The 17,005-nt window shown below is 58.1% G+C and overlaps 1 protein-coding gene across 6 annotated transcripts; it reads right to left on the minus strand.

Annotated features, from left to right (window-relative positions):
* Window positions 1–135: 135 nt before the first annotated feature.
* LOC117670711 (drebrin-like protein A) lies at window positions 136–9,772 on the minus strand. Of its 6 annotated transcripts, none has more exons than XM_087874664.1 (13): window positions 9,240–9,772; window positions 6,626–6,678; window positions 6,220–6,332; window positions 5,336–5,410; window positions 4,949–5,101; window positions 4,465–4,542; window positions 4,226–4,377; window positions 2,718–2,772; window positions 2,407–2,469; window positions 1,974–2,067; window positions 1,135–1,659; window positions 681–772; window positions 136–385 (listed from the first exon to the last, which is right to left on the minus strand). In XM_087874664.1, the coding sequence occupies exons 1-13, from the start codon at window positions 9,329–9,331 to the stop codon at window positions 353–355; spliced, it is 1,578 nt and encodes a 525-aa protein (XP_087730790.1). In that variant the 5' UTR covers window positions 9,332–9,772; the 3' UTR covers window positions 136–352. The 6 variants fall into 6 exon arrangements, with proteins under 6 accessions (XP_087730790.1, XP_087730791.1, XP_034281969.2 ...); XM_087874665.1 differs by having other exon boundaries at window positions 4,471–4,542; window positions 9,240–9,438; XM_034426078.3 differs by lacking the exon at window positions 1,135–1,659 and having other exon boundaries at window positions 9,240–9,550.
* Between the last annotated feature and the right edge of the window lie 7,233 nt (window positions 9,773–17,005).

A 17,005-nucleotide genomic window follows, 5' to 3' on the forward strand; every position in this document is an offset into this window, starting at 1 on the left:
GCAGGGCTTGCTCCTGTACTGGGGGAGGGGAGGTAGGAGGTTACAGACACAGACACAATCTCAGGGTCCACCCTGCCCCCGCAGGCCTCCATCTGCGACCTGACAGGACCTTCCATGAAGCAGGGTCGTCTTCGGTTAAGCCAAAAAGTGGTTTATTTGCTCGGACATCGCGTGTTTATGTGACCGCAGCACTAGTAGCAGGCAGGCCCAGGTTCCGCTGGTGTGAAGTAGAGGGAGCCAGCGGCTGCTCTGCTCTGGCTGCAGGTGGGGGCCGCCCTCGGACACAAGGACAGACAGGCACCTCCTCCAAGCAGCAACCCTGGGCTCTGCTGAGCGGGCAGAAGCCGGGCAGTCAGGGCAGCCGCCCATCGTGGGGCTGGTTGTCCTGCAGAGAGAAAGCAGCCCTTAACTGACTGGCCGGAGACCTGGAGGTGGTGTGTCCCCAGGTGAGAGCTGACGGAGAGGGAGCGAAGGTGGTTGTGAGGAAGGGACACACTCACTCGGCCACCTGCTAGAGCCAGAGGCAGCCTCAGCCCTTGGGGGCTTCTGGGTCGGCCACTCTCTCTCACCCTGGCCTACCTTGCAGAGGTGGTGTTGGAATAAAGAGAAGGGAAATTCCTGCATCAATCGGGTGAGGAGTGATTTAAAGCAGGAGATCAACATCTGAGCCAGTGACCCACCTGCTTGGCCCGGGCTCTCTCCCCCCCTGATCCTCTGCGCATGGAAGACAGGATGGACCCAGCCTGGCCTGGAGCAGTTCCTGGTGAAGCACCTGGGAAAGGAAAGGTGGGGCAGAAGCCTGATCTTTGGGGCATCCCCCGGCCCTGAACCAAGCAGGGATGGTCCCTTAGCCACAGGTCAAGCCAAGTAATTCCTCCAAATGCAAGCAAAACAGAGACTTAACAGAACCTGGGACTCTCAGCTTGCCGCTCAGCTGTTTCCCCCCCACTCAAGAGACAGGATCCCAGCAGGTGGTGACCGAGGGTCCCAGCTCAAGCGCAAGCACACACACACACACACACACACACACACCAGTTCTGGCTGTTTGCACAATTCTGCACTGCCTGAATCTCAAGCAAGCCATGGCAGCCACCCCCCCACCCCCTGCCCCCTGGAACAAGACTTGGGCCTTACCTTTCTCGGGGGCTGCCTCCCCTAGAGCAGCCCTTGGGGGAGAGTTTGCTGTGGGGATGCGCAGCTCCACCCAGTCCATTGCCCTTCCATTGGTGCCCTGGGCTGGGCTGGGGGACATTTGCCCCTCTGGGGCGTGGCTGGGGGCCTGAGATTCCTCTGCAGGGGGGGAGCAGGACCCCGGGGGAGTCAAAAGGGGGCTCTCCTGTCCCAGAAAGTATTCAGATTCAGGGGAGGGGAGCCGGTGGGGAGGCTCGGCTAGGGTGCCATTCAAAGCACAGCTGAGGGCTGTGGGGGGCAGGCAGGGGGGGGCGCATGGTAGTGGCATTGCCTCTGCTTCATGATGAGCAGGCAGGATGCTGGTGGGAGGTGAGGCTGACTCGGGGGCAGTGCCGGACTTGGGGCCGATGGGGGGAGCCACTGAAGCCTGGAAGTTGCCCGGGAGGTCCAGCTGTGGGGGGCAGTGAAAGATGTAAGCGGATTCCGTGAGGCTGCGCTGGTAGCGGAGGAAAGGGCGCCGCGGCACTCCTATCCGGGCAGCGTGGGGGTGGATGGGGAGAGAGAGAAGATGCGTCAGCAAAGCCAGCCTAACCCCCCCCCATACACACACACTGTATGGACCAAAATCCCCCCCCCAAATCTGTTGGGGTTCAGAAGTCGCCAAGCCCTGAATTACTCAGATGTCAAAGAATGCCAGGAAGGCGGGGAGGAGGAGAGACAGTCCTCCTCATTCCTTCCTTCGGGAAGTAGCTGCCCCCACTCCTGCCCCCGTTGTTACCACAGGGCGGAGGGGGTGCTCCTGCGGTCCAGCAGGGCTGATCCGGGCAAAGCCCGGGGCTCACCTGGCCCTGGATCTCCCGAGGCAGAGGAGCCCAGCTGCTCTCTCTGGAAGAAGCCTCTCCTGGAGGGCTGCTGTCTGCCTGGCCCTGCCGCCTCCTGTGCCCAAAACAAAAGCTGTGAGGGCCTCACCTACTGCCAACTCCCCCCCCCACACACAGAGGCAGATCCCCTTTAGATCCCAGACAAGCGGTGACTCTGCTTCCACCAAGGGTGGAGTGGGGGGCCGGGGGCAGAAGAGCACTGGTGGGAAGAGACCCAGCAGATGAGTGCCCTGCAGTGGCCACATGGCCCCCTCAGCCCACACTGAGGTTCTGCTTAGCCACAGGCCTCCTCCACAGAGCCACCAAGCGTGTCCCCAGCCCTCTGGCACCTCAGCACCCCAAGCCAAGGCTTCACTGCCAGCCCCGCCCACCCGCCTAGCTGCCATCTTCTCACCAGGGCCGTCTCACTTGCCCAGCTCTGAGGACTCGTCCCAGCTATAGCTCTTGCTTGCTCCCGCTGCCAAGGGAGAGGAGAGAAAAGAAATGCTCAGGGGCCAAAATGCCCTTGGGGTTGCAGGGCAGGCATCAGTTCAACAGGTGGAGAAGAGTCACTTGCTGGACTTCAGCCTGCCAAACCACCTTCAGCCCCGCAGATGAAGCTCCCGCAGCCCCTCTTCCCCATCCCAGGATCAACCAAGGGCCCTGCCCCACCCTACTTGTCCCCAGATGTGGAGGGGGGCCACGTGGTCTCTGCAGGACACTCACCCGCCGGGCCTCTTCCCACCGGTGCTCTTCTGCTTCCCGCTGGGCCTGCTGCTTCCTGTGGAGGGAGGGGCAGAGCCATTCAGGAGAAGCCCCCACCTCCCACAGGGGGGCACCAATCTTCCCCTAGTTGCCCCCCCATCTGGGAACACCAGCGTCAGAAGTAGATGGAGGCAGCACAACGGCTGTATTTTATTCCATGTGTATCTTTTCAATGCATTTGAGGTACTTTGGAGCCAACAGAAGCAGATAGGTAGCCACAGTCTGTGGGCCTTTTAAGCGACTCTGGATTTTCATGGAATTGCTTGCACTTCTGAGAAAAGAGGCGGCTGCTTTGAAGTTATGGACGCTGCTACATCTGCACTGGCGCCTGTTCAGAAACACTCCACTAAAGGACCCGTCTTGGGGAAGCCCCCCTTTTGTGGGGGCTTCTATGCCTCAGGTTGAACCACCTGATTTAAAATGCTGCTTTTTAACATTTCTTTTCAGTCTCTCACCCTCCAACAGTTCCCAGGATGATGTAGAAATGAAAGCAATTGGGAAGGAGGCTGATCTGTCAAATATTCCCCAGTCGACAGGCCCTGCCCTGGGCCCCAGAGGCCCCCAGGCTGCCCTGCTCAAGGAGGCAGAGAAGGCAATGGGGACGCGGCTGAAGAGAGCAGGGCTCCAGCACTGAGTCAATGGCTGTTTCTGGAGCTGCCTCATCCAGCACTGGCAGCAGCCACTCAGCTTCCTGCAGGCATCCAATGGGCAAGGGCTGCCCGGGCTCCCTGACAAGGTGGGGCACGTTCCCAGAAAGCCTGAAGGGAGGCGCCACCCCCCCCCCCACTTTGCTCAGGGCAGGTCCTTCCCCTTCATTTGGCGGGACCAGAGCAGACCCTCTTAAGGAGAAGGGGGGCCAGGCTCCAGGCCCCTCTTCTGGCTTCATCATGACTGCAGCAGCCTTCGTTGCTCTGCTGCCCTGAAGCTGGCAGCTTATTCAACTGTTTGTAAGGGAAGTAAAGAAAAGAGCCACCAGCCTATCAGGGTGGCCCAGTTCCGGGACAGTCCGAGCCGGCCTCCCCACTCGGCTCCCTCATCAACCACGCTGTGATCCCATCTCGGTCCTTCCAGACAGAGGAACCCTGCGTGGGGGGGGGGGCGCATGGCCACAGTGGGGGGAGGGTCTGTTTCTCCCTGGGCGAAGGGAGGAAGGCAGAGACACTGGCAGGGGTGCAGTGTGGCTGGAGGAACTCAGAAAGGGAGGCTGGGCACTTCAAGTGTTTCACAAGCTTGGCGTCTTAAAGCTGCATGGAGTTCAACTCCCAGAATCCTCCAGGAAGTCCTCATGTCTTCAAGTCGCCAAGCTCGAGAAGGGCCAGAAGATGATTTCTGCCCAAAGAGAAGCCTCTTTCCAGGGTTCGGTCCCTTATTCGCCCCACTCAGCTAGGCCAAAGGTGTTGGGAGCACAGGGCATCCGGAAGCCGCAGCAGCCAAAGGAAAGGGGCCTGGCACAAGGCCTGCCTGCCCACCTCTGCTCCTGGATGAGCCTCTCCTTCTCTTGCACCCGGCGCTCCCGCTCGGCTGCTTCCCGGCGCTCCTCCTCCATGCGCAAGCGCTCCCAGCACCGCCTCTCCTCCTGGGCTCTCCTCCTCTCCTCCTGGCGCCTCTCCTCCTCTTCCCTCTGGAGGGAGGCAGAGAAGGCAGAATGGCATCCCCCACCTCACTGCCCTGCAGCCCTCGGCCAGCCCAGCAGGCACCCCCCCCTCACCTCCACCTGTGCCCAGAAGGAGGTCCTCTTGGTGTGCAGGATCTCCAGGACGGGATTGGTCTTCTGGTAGTTGGTCCCCTGAGGAGACCAAGAGGGTCCCTGAAAGCAGCGCCTCTCAGACGGGGAGGGGGGACCTCCCTCAGGTGCCCCCCAGGCGCAGCTGCTTAAAGGCAAACGGGCAAGAGGCTCTCCAGACAGGCAGCTGGGGGGGGGCTTCCATGCCAGAGCAGGGGGGCACCGAGTGAGAAGGTCCTCCCGACTGGGCAGCCCAGTCCCAAGCTCAATCCGTCTCTCTCTCCCCTCCCCAGGGGCAGCAGGTGCCTTTCCGGGAAAAGCCCCAAGGACCCCCAGTCCTCCATGAGGGAGGGGCCTGGCTGTTGGAAGCAGAGGGGAAACCTGGCCAGTGCACTTGCCAGCAGTGAGGAGCTAGGGTGCAAGCATCCATTCATGAGGACCCCTGCCCACCCCTCCCCTTCCTCCTCACCACCAGTTCCTCGGGGTCGCCACTCAGGTCCTTCTTGGGGAAGGCAGCTTCTGGGGGGGGCTGTTCTGGGGGGGCCACCAGGGACAGCCGGCAGTTAAGCCCTTCCTGAGTCACCTCCTCCACCCGGCTGGCCTTCAGCACCAGGTGGGCTTCCTGCAGAGGGAGAAAGGAGATGGCAGTGCAGGGATTCCCCCCAACCCGTCCGGGAAGAGCAGCTGCCCTTTGTCTCTGGGGGGAGCTGGGCCCAGATGGAGCCTCCTCCCCTCCCCTTTCCCAAGCCTCTCCTCTCATCCACAAAAAAGCCCCTCACCCCCACCTGCTTCCCATTCCTGGCCCAGGAGCAACCGGGGGCAAGTAACACTGAGCCGCTCTCTACATTGAACCCACCTTAAAGAAGGCCCGGATGGCTGGCAGATGCCCAGCACAGGCTTCTTGGCGCGAGTCCAGGACTTTCTCGCCAACCTAGTGCCAAAGAGGGAGCCAGGGGCTCATCTCAAAGACTCCTGCAGCAGCTGCACAATTTTAGCAGGGGTGGGCCCTTCCAGAAGCCCCCAATTGCTGCCTTCCGTGTCCTTTGGGCAATGAGGGTCGGGCTGGTCCCCAGCAAGATCACCTGGCTCTTGCAGGACTGCCCTCCCCAAAGGGAGCTGCCAAAGAATTGGAGACGAGGCACAGCCCCCCCCCTCTTTCTGGACATTGATCAGAGTTCCTTCACTGCCACATTCTGGACAATCCCAGCTCTTTCGAGGCTGAACATCTGGTGAGCCGGGGGCTGGGGTGTGGGGTGAAGGATAGCAGAGGAGAGAGGCCTTCGCTCAGATCCGGCACTTCTTCCTTCCGTGGGAGGTCATGAGGAAATGCACTCTGTATGCGTTCCGTAGAACTCCAGGTTCTTCCAGAGACAGAACCTGCCACTTCTGCACAGCTCCCACAGAGGCAATTCATTAGCCCAAAGCAAGGCATCCCCCCCTCCCCACCAAGGGATAGGCTGCCTTTTTCCCCACTCAGGGTGGTGAACAATGGGGAAACAATCACGATGAAGGGAGGCCATTGTGAAGGCATCCAGAATGGCCCAAGGGGGAGACGCAGGAGCTCGTCCTGTCTTGGCAATACGGGGAGGCTGAGCGCAAGTCCTGAGGCCGGAGCGATCTGGGCTTGGACCGACTGTGCGAGGCCCAGTTTCACGTCTCTCAAGAGGCATCCAGGGACAGTTCTTGCTGGTTCTCCAGCTGCAAACCCCCCACCTCCAGCTGCCTCTCCCCCATTCTCACCCAGTGGATCAGGACGATGTGTGGCACTCCTGCGGTGGGCTCCCACAGGCGGCACAGTCCATACATGATGCGCCCGCTTTCGAAGCGCTTGGCCAGTTCATCGGGGCCTCCTCCTGCAGGGGGAGGCGGGGTTAGGCACAGGGGCTCCCGGGCACCAAGCCCACCAGCTCCTGCCCATACACCTATGCCCTGATCCCCCTTCCCAGGGAGCTACCCTGCTGTCTCCACTAGATGCCCCCTTCTCCCTCCAGGAAATGCCTCCCACCTGGCTGGGCAGAGTAGAGCCTTGTCCTGCCTCACCTGGAGGCTGATCAGACTGAGAAGGCCCCGGCTGCCCCCACCCCCATCTCTGGGGCATCCTGTCCCACTGAATGGAGGGAGAGAGAGGCAAGGGTTCCCGTCTTACCCCCTGAGTCCAGGAGCTTCAGCTCGTTGGCATTTTCGTAGGCAAAGAGGGCCCTGGATGGCACAGAGAGAGGGGGGTCAGCATTAGGAACCAGACTGAGTTAGGGGCTCTACATGGGGCTACCCTTGAAAAGTGTTCGGAGACTACAGTTGGTCCAGAATGCAGCCGCGTGAGTTATAGTGGGTGCACCTAGATACACCCACATTACACCAATTCTCCGCGAGCTGCACTGGCTCCCTATTGGTCTCCAGGCGCAATTCAAGGTGTTGGTTATTACCTTTAAAGCCCTACATGGCTCAGGGCCAGGTTATCTTCGAGACCGCCTTCTGCCCCAGCTCTCTGGAACCAGTTACCTCCTGAGGTCCGGACCATCCCCACCCTATTGGCCTTCCGAAAAGTGGTGAAGACCTGGCTCTTCCAGCAGGCCTGGGGCCGTTGATCTCGTTATAGTGATCTTGCATTTGGGCATTTGGGCCTTGGCAGGTGGAAACCCCCCCCCCCAGTTGCTTCCACCACCCCGTCTCTCCCTCTGAACAGGAGGAAGCACATCCGCTCTCAGACAATGGAGGCTGAAGGGGCAGCATGGAGGAGAGGGCAGAGGGGGGCCCTCCCTGCAGATGTGGGGCCAAGTGCTCCACCACCAGGAGGTGACCTCAGCATGCCCTTCCTGCTGTGCTTCCAGAAGCCTTGCTAGGGTGGGATGGCCACGGGGGGGGGGGGCATCCAATGAAAACACAGCTGGCTCCTTCCTTTCCCTCTGGGGAAGCCAAGCTCCCAGTGCCCCCCTCCCATCCCCTCTCAAATATCTTGCAGATCTTCTAACACACATGCCTGCTAGCCCACTCCTGCCTTCCTGGGCTGGGCTTGGTTACTGAGCAGGAGTAGCAGGGACGCCCAGGTGGTGCCAAGCGTCCTCCGAGGAAAAGGGCAAAGGCTGGGCCAAATGGCAGCTCCCGACTCTCCTCCTCCCCATCCTCCCCATTTCTTGCTCTGAAATGGACCCCAACCCCACAACCTCTGATGCCTGACCCTGACCTTGGCCTCCATCCACCTGTGCACTCACACTGCTTGTGGAGGGAAGGCTTGTGAGTGCACAGCTGCCAGAGGAAAGAAGATCCCAGAAGCTGCGCTGCTCTCCTTTTCCTGCTCAACCAGGCCCTCCTTACAGCAGCCTGGATGGCAGGACCCTGGTAGGATCAGCCCCCTGGACCAGTGTGGCCAGTTTCCTTTCTTCTGGCCTGCCCACCAGCCCTCCCAGCCCTCCCACCAACTGAACAAGAGCCTTCTGGGATGGGGCCCAGGCAGGTGTGAAATCCAAAGTTTTTACTAACGGTTCTGTGGGCGTGGCTTGGTGGGCATGGCAAGGGAAGGATACTGCAAAATCTCCATTCCCACCCTACTCCAGGGAAAGGATAGTGCAAAATCTCCATTCCCACCCCACTCCAAGGGAATGTTACTGCAAAATCTCCATTCCCACCGCACTCTCGGGCCAGCAAGGGGTGGTATTTGCTGGTTCTCCAAACTACTTAAAATTTCTGCTGCTGGTTCTCCAGAACCTGTCAGAACCTGCTGGATTTCACCCCTGGGCCCAGGGAGTAGAGGCTTCTGCCTCCTTCTGCTGGTCCTCAAGCCCCCAGGGCTGCCCTGCCCAGTTCCTGCACCCAGAACTTCCTTGTAGAGCTTAGCTCACCCTCTGGCCGGCAGAAGCCCTTGCTTTCCATTCTCCAGCCCCCTCCCCATGCCCCGCCAAGTGTGCCGCCTAGGCTCCCACATCCCGAAGATGGCACCCAGTGGCAAGAGGATGGGCAGAAGGGTCCAGTGCTGAGCTGAGCTTCTCACATGGAGTGCGGTGGGGAAAGAGGCACGGCGGGCACAGCTGTCACCCACCAGTCCGCCCCAGGCGCACAGCACTTTGCCCCCCCCTCCTGGGGCTTCTGGGGGTGGGGAAGCCTGGCGGAGCAGATGGAAGGCGGCGGCGTGTCCGTTGTCCGAAGGGCGCCTCCTGCAGCCCTGGGTGGCCCCCGAGACGCCTCCCCCAACTCGGGCAGCTTCCTCGGTCGGTGGAGACCGGCGAGGGCCAGGAGCCGAAGGGGCGAGGCAGGGGGTGGGACAGGCCGGGCTGCGAGGGAGGTCCCAGGACTGCGCTTCTCCCGTCGGCGGAGGGCTCGGGGCGGCCGAGGCGGGTGGGTCGGGCCTCCTTCCCTTTGGACTCTCCGCCCGAGTTTTACCCGTGGATTTCCGGGGGGCGAAGCGGCTTCGGGGCCGGGCTGCCTTCCAGAAGCCGCTACAGGCAACGAGGCGAGGAGGCGACTGGCGGAAAGGCCCCAGCTGGCCTGCCGGCCGCTTTGCGCTGCGGAACTTCTCTTGCCCGCGAGACACGCCACGGGACCCTTCCCGGTCCGGGGGCCAAAGCCAAAGCCGAGAGCGGAGCGGCGCTTGGCCTGCTCTGTCCGGGCCCCGCCGCGGCCCCCGAGCTCCGGCGCTGCAGAGACCCCCATCAGGCGGGCGCCCACCCGCGCGGGAGCGGCGGAGCCGGAGCCCGGCCGCTGAAGGGAGTCCGCGCCCCGGAGCCCCGGGCGCTGGCCGGCCGGGGAAGGGCAGCGGCGCCACTCACCAGCTGGCGGCCGCTCGGCCGTTCACCACGTCGCTCTTGGCGGCCAGCAGCGCCAGTCCGTGCTTGTCCAGGTCCAGGGTGCTGCTGCCCATCGCGAGAGCCCCGACGGCAGCGGAGCGCGGCCCCGAGGTGGCGGCGATGACGGCGGGCCGGGAACAGGCGCCCCCGCCCTCCCCGCCTCCTCCCTCGCCCACCGCGGGGCGGGGCGGAAAGCCAAGCCAGCGCCGACTTGGGGCAGGCCCCCCTCCCCGCGTTGGGCTGCCTGGTTTGCCCGGTGGCCTCGCACGCGGGTCTCGAGAGGGATGCCCTGGGGAAGGGGCGCACGCGCGGGGAAGGAAGGCAGGACGGGGCCTGTTCTTGAAAGTCAATCTCTGCCCTCGTTGCCCCGGGCGTGGCGGACGGACCTTTCATTGCCCAGTCCTGCTAGGCCCACGAAGCCCCCCGGGCCGGGGCCAAACCGAGGCTGGCCTTTCCCACCAGGACAGAGACGGAGAGACCTCTGGGCTGAGCCTCTTTCTGGGTGTCTGGGACAGGAAGAGCCCTAACCGTCTGAAGGGGCAGAAACCCAGTTCTTGTCCCACCCAGCAGCCGACCCCCTGAAGCATCCCAGGGGCTTTGGGGGAGGGGACCCTGGGAGGGCAGCATGGAGTAGGACCTGCCTTTTCCTGGGCTGCAGTTTGGGGGAAGCAGATGTCCCCACTCTTCCCTCTTTCAACTTTGGTGGATACATCCCTGTGACTCCTACACCCCCCCTCCAAGAATTTTAGGGAACGTTCAGGACATTCTGCAAGCCTCCCCGCCCCCGGACTATCTGGTTGACCCTTTGGCAGGCCTGGCCAAGAACTAGCAGCACAGCTCCTTCCCTTCGCCTTATTTGGTCAATTAAAGGATCTCCCGAGCACAAAGTCCTTTTACAGCTGCACAGGACGGATCCTTTTTGGATATCTTGGCTTGGGTATTGTGCTGGGTAGAGGGAGCCCATCTCTGCCCTGGGCTGGAGGACAACCTGAAGGCCAGGCCAGGGTCCTCCTGGGAGGCCTGTCACATGGAGCCCCCCTTCCTCGGGGTGCCTTTGCCAGCCAGCCCCAGCTCTCCTCTGATTCCAGGACTGCCCAGTGGGGCCAGTTCTCTCTCCCAGCCAGGCACAACACAAGATGCTTTCCTGCCCCAAATGACAGAGAAGAGGCAGTTCCCCCCAGCCCCGAGGGCAGAAGGCAGTTCTGTGGCTGTGCACCCACATTCCTCCAATGTTGGGCTGTGCTGCTGGGGAGGGGGCTGCTGTCCTGGGCCAGCCCCCTGGGTGGCTTAAACCAAGGGCAGGCATGTAAGATGCCCACAGGAGTCAGGCAAGAAAAAACAAACACACAAACACAGGATAGGGGGCAGCTGGCTCAAGAGCAGTAAGTGTGAGAGAGATCTGGGCTGCATGTGAAGTTCTAGTAGCGCTTTGTAAAGCCTTAGTAAGGCCACACTTGGAGTACTGCATCCACCTTTGGTTGCCACGATGTAAAAAAGATGTGGAGACTCTGGAAACAGTGCAGAGAAAAGCAACAAAGATGATTAGGGGACTGGAGGATAAAACATATGAAGAACGGTTGCAGGAATTGGGTATGGCTAGTCTAACGAAGAAAAGGGCTGGGGGTGACACGATAGCGTCTACCGCTATTCCAAGGGCTGTCACAGAGAAAAGAGGGTCAACCTATTTCCCAAAGCACCTGAAGGCCAGACAAGAAGTAACAGATGGAAATATATCAAGAAGTCCGACCTAGAATTAAGGATTAATTTCCTGACCGTGAGAACAGTTAATCCGTGGAAGGCCTTCCCTCCAGAGGCTGTCACTGGAGGTCTTAAAGAAGAGATTGGAGAGCCATTTGTCTGAAAAGGTAGAGGTTCTCCTGCTTGAGCAGGGGGTTGGACTGGGAAACCTCCAAAGTCCTTTCCAGCTCTGTTATCCTGTTATTGGGATCTCCTTGCCATGGGGCAGCATCTCTGGTGGAGCAGGCTCTCTTTTCCCTCTGCCTGCCAAGATCAACCAAGGCGGCGCTGTCCCTGGTGCCACCAGCCCATGGCTTCCTAGCCCAGCTGGGTCAGGGCCAGCCACCCCAGAGAGGGTATGGGCCCTTCTTCCTGACCCCCCACCCATCCCCATTCTCAAACTGAGCCCACGGTATGTACAGCTGCACCTCATTTCATTCTTTCTTCTTTGTAAACTAAAATGTTTTCCTGGCATTCGATCTTCCTTCCTGTAACTTGAATCCATTATTCCGTGTCCTCCATTCTGGAGAGGGACAGAAAGCAAGTTTTGCCCTTCTTTGGTGTGACCTCTGTCTTTCCAGGTCTCTGAAGAGGGCTATCGTTGTCACAGACAGGCAGACACACACAGACACACACACACACCAGGAGTCTTTGCCCAGACTCCACATTCCAGGCTCCTCCCACCATGCCCTTATTTATTATTTATTTATTTATTAAATTTATATACTGCCCTATTCCTGAGGGACTCAGGGCGGTGAACAGCGAACGATAAAAATACATGTAATACAAACATTAATAAAAAACCAATTAAAATATACTAAACACTCTGGTCTTAGATAATTCAAGACATCCCAGTTTAAAATAAAATCAAAAGCAATATAAAGGGAAAGTTAGGCCAGGCCGGCCTGCTGAAACAGGAATGTTTTGAGGGCACGGCGGAAAGTGCGCAGATCCGGAATCTTCTGTATCTCTGAGGGGAGCTCGTTCCAGATGGTGGGTGCCCTCACAGAAAAGGCTCTCCCCCTGGGGGCTGCCAGTCGACACTGGCTGACGGCACCCTGAGAAGCCCCTCTCTATGGGAGCGTACTGGGCGGTGAGAGGCTATTGGTGGCAGAAGGCGGTCTCGTAAGTACCCTGGTCCTAAGCCATGGAGCGCTCTAGAGGTGGTAACTAAGACCTTGAAGCGCACCCGGAAGACCACAGGGAGCCAGTGCAGCTCGCGCAGGAGGGGAGCCACATGGGAGGGCCATGCTGCTCCCATAACTACCTGCGCGGCTGCATTCTGGACCAGCTGGAGCCTCCGGGTGCTCCTCAAGGGGAGCCCCATGTAGACAGCATTACAGTAGTCCAGGCGTGAAGTGATGAGGGCATGAGTGACCGTATTTAACGAGTCCCGATCCAGAAAGGGACGCAACTGGCGAATCAGGCGAACCTGATAAAAAGACCTCCCGGCCACAGCTGTCAAATGCTCTTCTAAAGACAGCCGTGAGTCCAAGAGGACACCTAAGTTGCGAACCCTCTCCGTGGGGGGCAATGACTCATCCCCAATAGTCAGTGATGGCACCAACTGACTATATCGGGACGTCGGAAACCACAGCCACTCAGTCTTGGATGGGTTGAGCCTGAGTCTGTTCCTCCCCATCCAGATCCGTACAGCCTCCAGGCACTGGGACATCACTTTAAGGGCATCATTGGGGTGGTCCGGGGTGGAGATGTATAGCTGAGTATCATCAGCATACTGATAATACTTCACCCCAAAACCACGGATGATCTCACCCAGCGGCTTCACATAAATGTTGAACAGAAGGGGTGAGAGAACCGACCCCTGTGGCACCCCACATACAAGGGGCCTCGGGGTCAACCTCTGCCCCCCTGTCAACACAGACTGCAACCGATCAGAGAGAAAGGAGGAGAACCACCGCAACACGGTGCCCGCCACCCCTAACTTTTCCAACCGGTGCCGCATGATACCATGGTCGATGGTATCAAAAGCTGCTGAGAGGTCTAATAGGACCAGGACAGAGGAGCAACCCCTGTCCCGGGCTCTCCAGAGATCATCTACCAATGCGACCAATGCCGTTTCTGTGCTGTGTCCAGGCCTGAAGCCCGACTGGAACGGATCTAGATAAGCCGATTCATCCAAGTACTGAGGAAGCTGTTGCGCTACCACACTCTCAACAACCTTCGCAACGAAGCGAAGGTTGGAAACTGGACGGTAATTAGCCAACACTGCTGGGTCCAGGGAAGGCTTCTTGAGGAGAGGCTTCACCACCGCCTCTTTCAAGGCAGCGGGGAAGGCACCCTCTCTCAAGGAAGCATTTATAATCCCCTGGAGCCAGCCTCGTGTAACCTCCCGAGAGGCCAGCACCAGCCAGGAGGGACACGGGTCCAATAAACATGTGGCCGTGCTCAGTCTGCCCAGTATCTTGTCCATGTTTTCCGGAGTCACAGAATCAAACTCTTCCCAGGTAATATTCTCAAGACTTGCCTCCATCCTCCCTCCCGAATCTACCCAGTCAGAGTCCAAATTTTCCCGAATCTGAGCGATTTTGTCATACAGATATTGTACAAAGTCCTTGGCTCTACCCTCCAAGGGGTCCTCCCGCGCTTTCTGGTGGAGCAGGGAGCGGGTCACCCTAAACAGGGTGGCCGGGCGATTATCTGATGACGCAATAAGAGCGGAAAAATAGTTACACTTTGCCGCTTTTATTGCCACCAGGTAGGTCTTAATATGAGACCTTACCAGTGTTCAGTCAGATTCAGAACGGCTGGCCCTCCAACTGCTCTCCAGGCGTCTTTTCCGGCGTTTCATCTCCCTCAGCTCCTCGGTGAACCAGGGAGCCAGGTGAGATCGACGCCGGGTTAGAGGCCGCAAAGGCACGACCCGGTCCAAAGCTCCAGCGGCCTCCCTATCCCAGGCAGCCACTAGGTCTTCAGTCGAGCCGTGTGCCAGAGCCTCAGGAAATGGCCCAAGCTCTGTCTGGAACCTATCTGGGTCCATCAGGCGCCTGGGGCGGAACCACCTCATCGGTTCCGTCTCCCTGCGGCGGGGTGTGGTGGTTCGAAGGTCAAAGCGAAGGAGGGAGTGATCTGACCATGACAAGGGCTCGATCGCTATATCCCCTATCTCGAGACCACTCAGCCACTGACCAGACAAAAACCAGGTCCAGCGTGTTTCCCCCCGTGTGAGTAGGGCCATGAACTAATTGGGTCAGGTCCATGGCCGTCATGGAAGCCATGAACTCCTGAGCCACCTCAGACGCCTCACCGACAGCCGACACCGATGGCAGGTTGAAGTCCCCCATGACCATAAGCCTAGGGGTATCAATCGCCACTGCGGCTATAACGTTGAGTAGTTCAGGCAAGGCCGCTGCCACATGGCAGGGAGCCAGGTACGTAACCAGCAGGCCCATCTGCACCCCATGACCCCACTTCACAAGGAGGGACTCACATCCGGCCGTCTGAGGAACAGTGGCCTCCCTCGGACCAAGACCCTCTTTAATGATAACTGCCACCCCCCCGCCCCTTCCCTGTGACCTTCGCTGATGAAATGCCCTGTTGGGTGGGCACATCTCTACGAGAGGGACTCCCCCCTCCTGGCCCAACCAGGTCTCCGTAATACCCACCAGGTCCGCTCCCCCCTCCTGAACAAGATCACAAATGAGGGGGGCTTTATTTACCACAGACCTGGCATTGCATAGCATCAGCCGAAGGCCCAGGGCCTGAGGGTCTGTGCCACCTGGGGAACGAGAAGAGCATTGGGGGCCGGAACGTGCCATCGCTTGAAGACAGTGAGCGCGCACTCCCACAACTTGATGTGGCCCCCTACTCCCACCATATCTGCCCCTCCCACCTACAGTACTGATGTAATGTCTATCAACAGCACAAGCTCTAACCCTCTCCTTGGCCCCGGATTCTGCATCTCCTCTGCCGTGCTCTTCAGATGGACTAGATCCCGTCCCTCACGGGTTAATCCCTGAACCCATACAACCCACCCCCCTCCCGGGAGGCCCCCCAGCCTCATTATTTACCTTCAATCGGGTTCCCTTTCTCTGCCCCAGTTCTGACTCCCTTTGAAAGGCTGGTACCCAGAATTGCATCCAGAGCCCCATGGGTGTCTCGCCAGGGCAGAACTGAGTGGAAAGATTGCTGTGATTTGGAAATGACAATTGGGTCCATTCTGGTTCCAGCCTGGAACTGCATTTGCCCTTTTCACAACTACACTGCTCAAAAAAATAAAGGGAACACAAGTAGAAGACATCCAAGATCTGAATGAATGAAATAGCCTTATTAAATACTTTGTTCGTTACATACAGTAGTTTTGTGTTCCCTTTAGTTGTTTGAGCAGTGTATAAACTACTGTATGTAAAGAACAAAGTATTTAATAAGGCTATTTCATTCATTCAGATCTCAGATGTCTTCTGCTTGTTTTCCCTTTATTTTTTTGAGCAGCATATATCAGGCTGCTGATCCGTATTTCATTTGTAATTCATTATTATTATCCCAGTATCTTTTCCACAAGAGATAATAAACCAGTCATGCCTCTTTGTCTATCGATTGTATTTTTCCTTGTGCCCTTTTTCCTTCTTGTCTCTCTATTTAAACTTTTAAATGTTTTTTGTATTTATGATTTTAATTGTAAGCCACCCAGAAACGCTTTTCAGAGTGAGATGAAGGACATGTACATTTAACAAACAAACAAACAAATGGTGAACAACTTTGCATTTATCTCCATTAAAGTTTTACACTATTATTACGATTGATGGCTGCGCTGACAGATGTTGAGATTCGGCATTTTTATCCACCTGTCTGAGGACCTGGGACAGACAGGTGGATGTCTGATGGTGGTAGGTGTATCCTCCGCAGGATGCCAGCTGTTCCAAGTTCCAATTATCTTTTGCAATTGACTGACAGCGACTTTGTCAATCCGATGATGTGCAAGTGGTGCTCCAGGTGTTTTGGGATTGCGTGTGTGATGAAACGAGGGGTCTGACTCTTGGGGGGGAACCTCTTCTGTCCTTTTGATCATGTTCACAGTTTTCCGTCTCCCTAGTAGGGAAATGAGCCACTCAAAAAAGACGAAAATTAGCCCAATAAGATTTCCTCTTCACAATCCCAAGCTGGCCTAGCAGCCACCGCCTAGTTTTTGAGAGGCCTCCAGGCCAGCCTCTTTCTCATCTGCTTGAGAATCTCCCAAACAGGGAGCTTCAGGTCAAGGGAAGGAAGCACTTTTTTGCAAAGAACGCTGTTCAACTGACTGGCAAGTATTTCCTTGGACCCCGTGCCCCTCCCCCTATACCCCCCACCTTTCTGAGCTCTACTGGTCTCTTCATAGCTTCTCACGGCTGTCGCAAAAAGAAGATCTAAAGGTTCAGCCAGCCACACAACCTGCGGCTCTGAGCTCCTTCCAGATCAACGCCTGGCTTGGCCCCAAGGAAGTCTCAGCCAGGATCCTTCCTGCTGCTTCCCACGGGAGGCTCTTCCCGATGGCCCAGGGGAGGCCCTCTCGTTCTGAAACCATTGGTGGTTGTGTGTTTTCTTTGTCATCTGACCTCTATCCAACCAAAAGCATGGGTTACGTCCAGCCTGTGTTTGTCCTTCTCAGCATCGCCTATAGTACCTTCCCCTTGGCTGGACAGCTGATACGTGACACCAACAACCATATTGTTGTTCTTTGTGCTTCCATTCATTTGAACCCAGATACAGGGCAGTTCATTCACCTGACTTCTGAACAGGTGTGCAGTGCAGAGTGCCGCTCCACCTCTCTTCCTCTTCCCCTTGATCAGATTATAACTTTAGCTGCTGAAGCCACACCTGCATTCATGTTCTCATACACCACCAACACAAACATGGGCGGGGGTGCCCCCTCCATGTTTGTGCTCCAGGTTGGACCCTGAGAGAGGCTGGGCAGATTCCTCCCAATGATTCACTGGGCCACTCAGGAGAGCCAGCAAAGCCCCCGTCCCACCCCTTCAGTGCCTTTTTTGGCTGTTGTCACGTGGTTGGGACTC

The sequence above is a fragment of the Pantherophis guttatus genome, chromosome 8 (genome assembly GCF_059756535.1).
Source record: "Pantherophis guttatus breed Tessera chromosome 8, ASM5975653v1, whole genome shotgun sequence".
NCBI classification, from domain to species: domain Eukaryota; kingdom Metazoa; phylum Chordata; class Lepidosauria; order Squamata; family Colubridae; genus Pantherophis; species Pantherophis guttatus.

Coding starts and splice junctions, on each gene's coding strand:
- LOC117670711 (XM_087874664.1), bottom strand. CDS start 9,331: ATGGGCAGCAGCACCCTGGACCTGGACAAGCACGGACTGGCGCTGCTG. Junction 2,068..2,406: donor GGGCAAGTGAGACGGCCCTG/GTGAGAAGATGG, acceptor TTTTGGGCACAG/GAGGCGGCAGGGCCAGGCAG. Junction 773..1,134: donor GGAGGCAGCCCCCGAGAAAG/GTAAGGCCCAAG, acceptor TTCCTTTCCCAG/GTGCTTCACCAGGAACTGCT.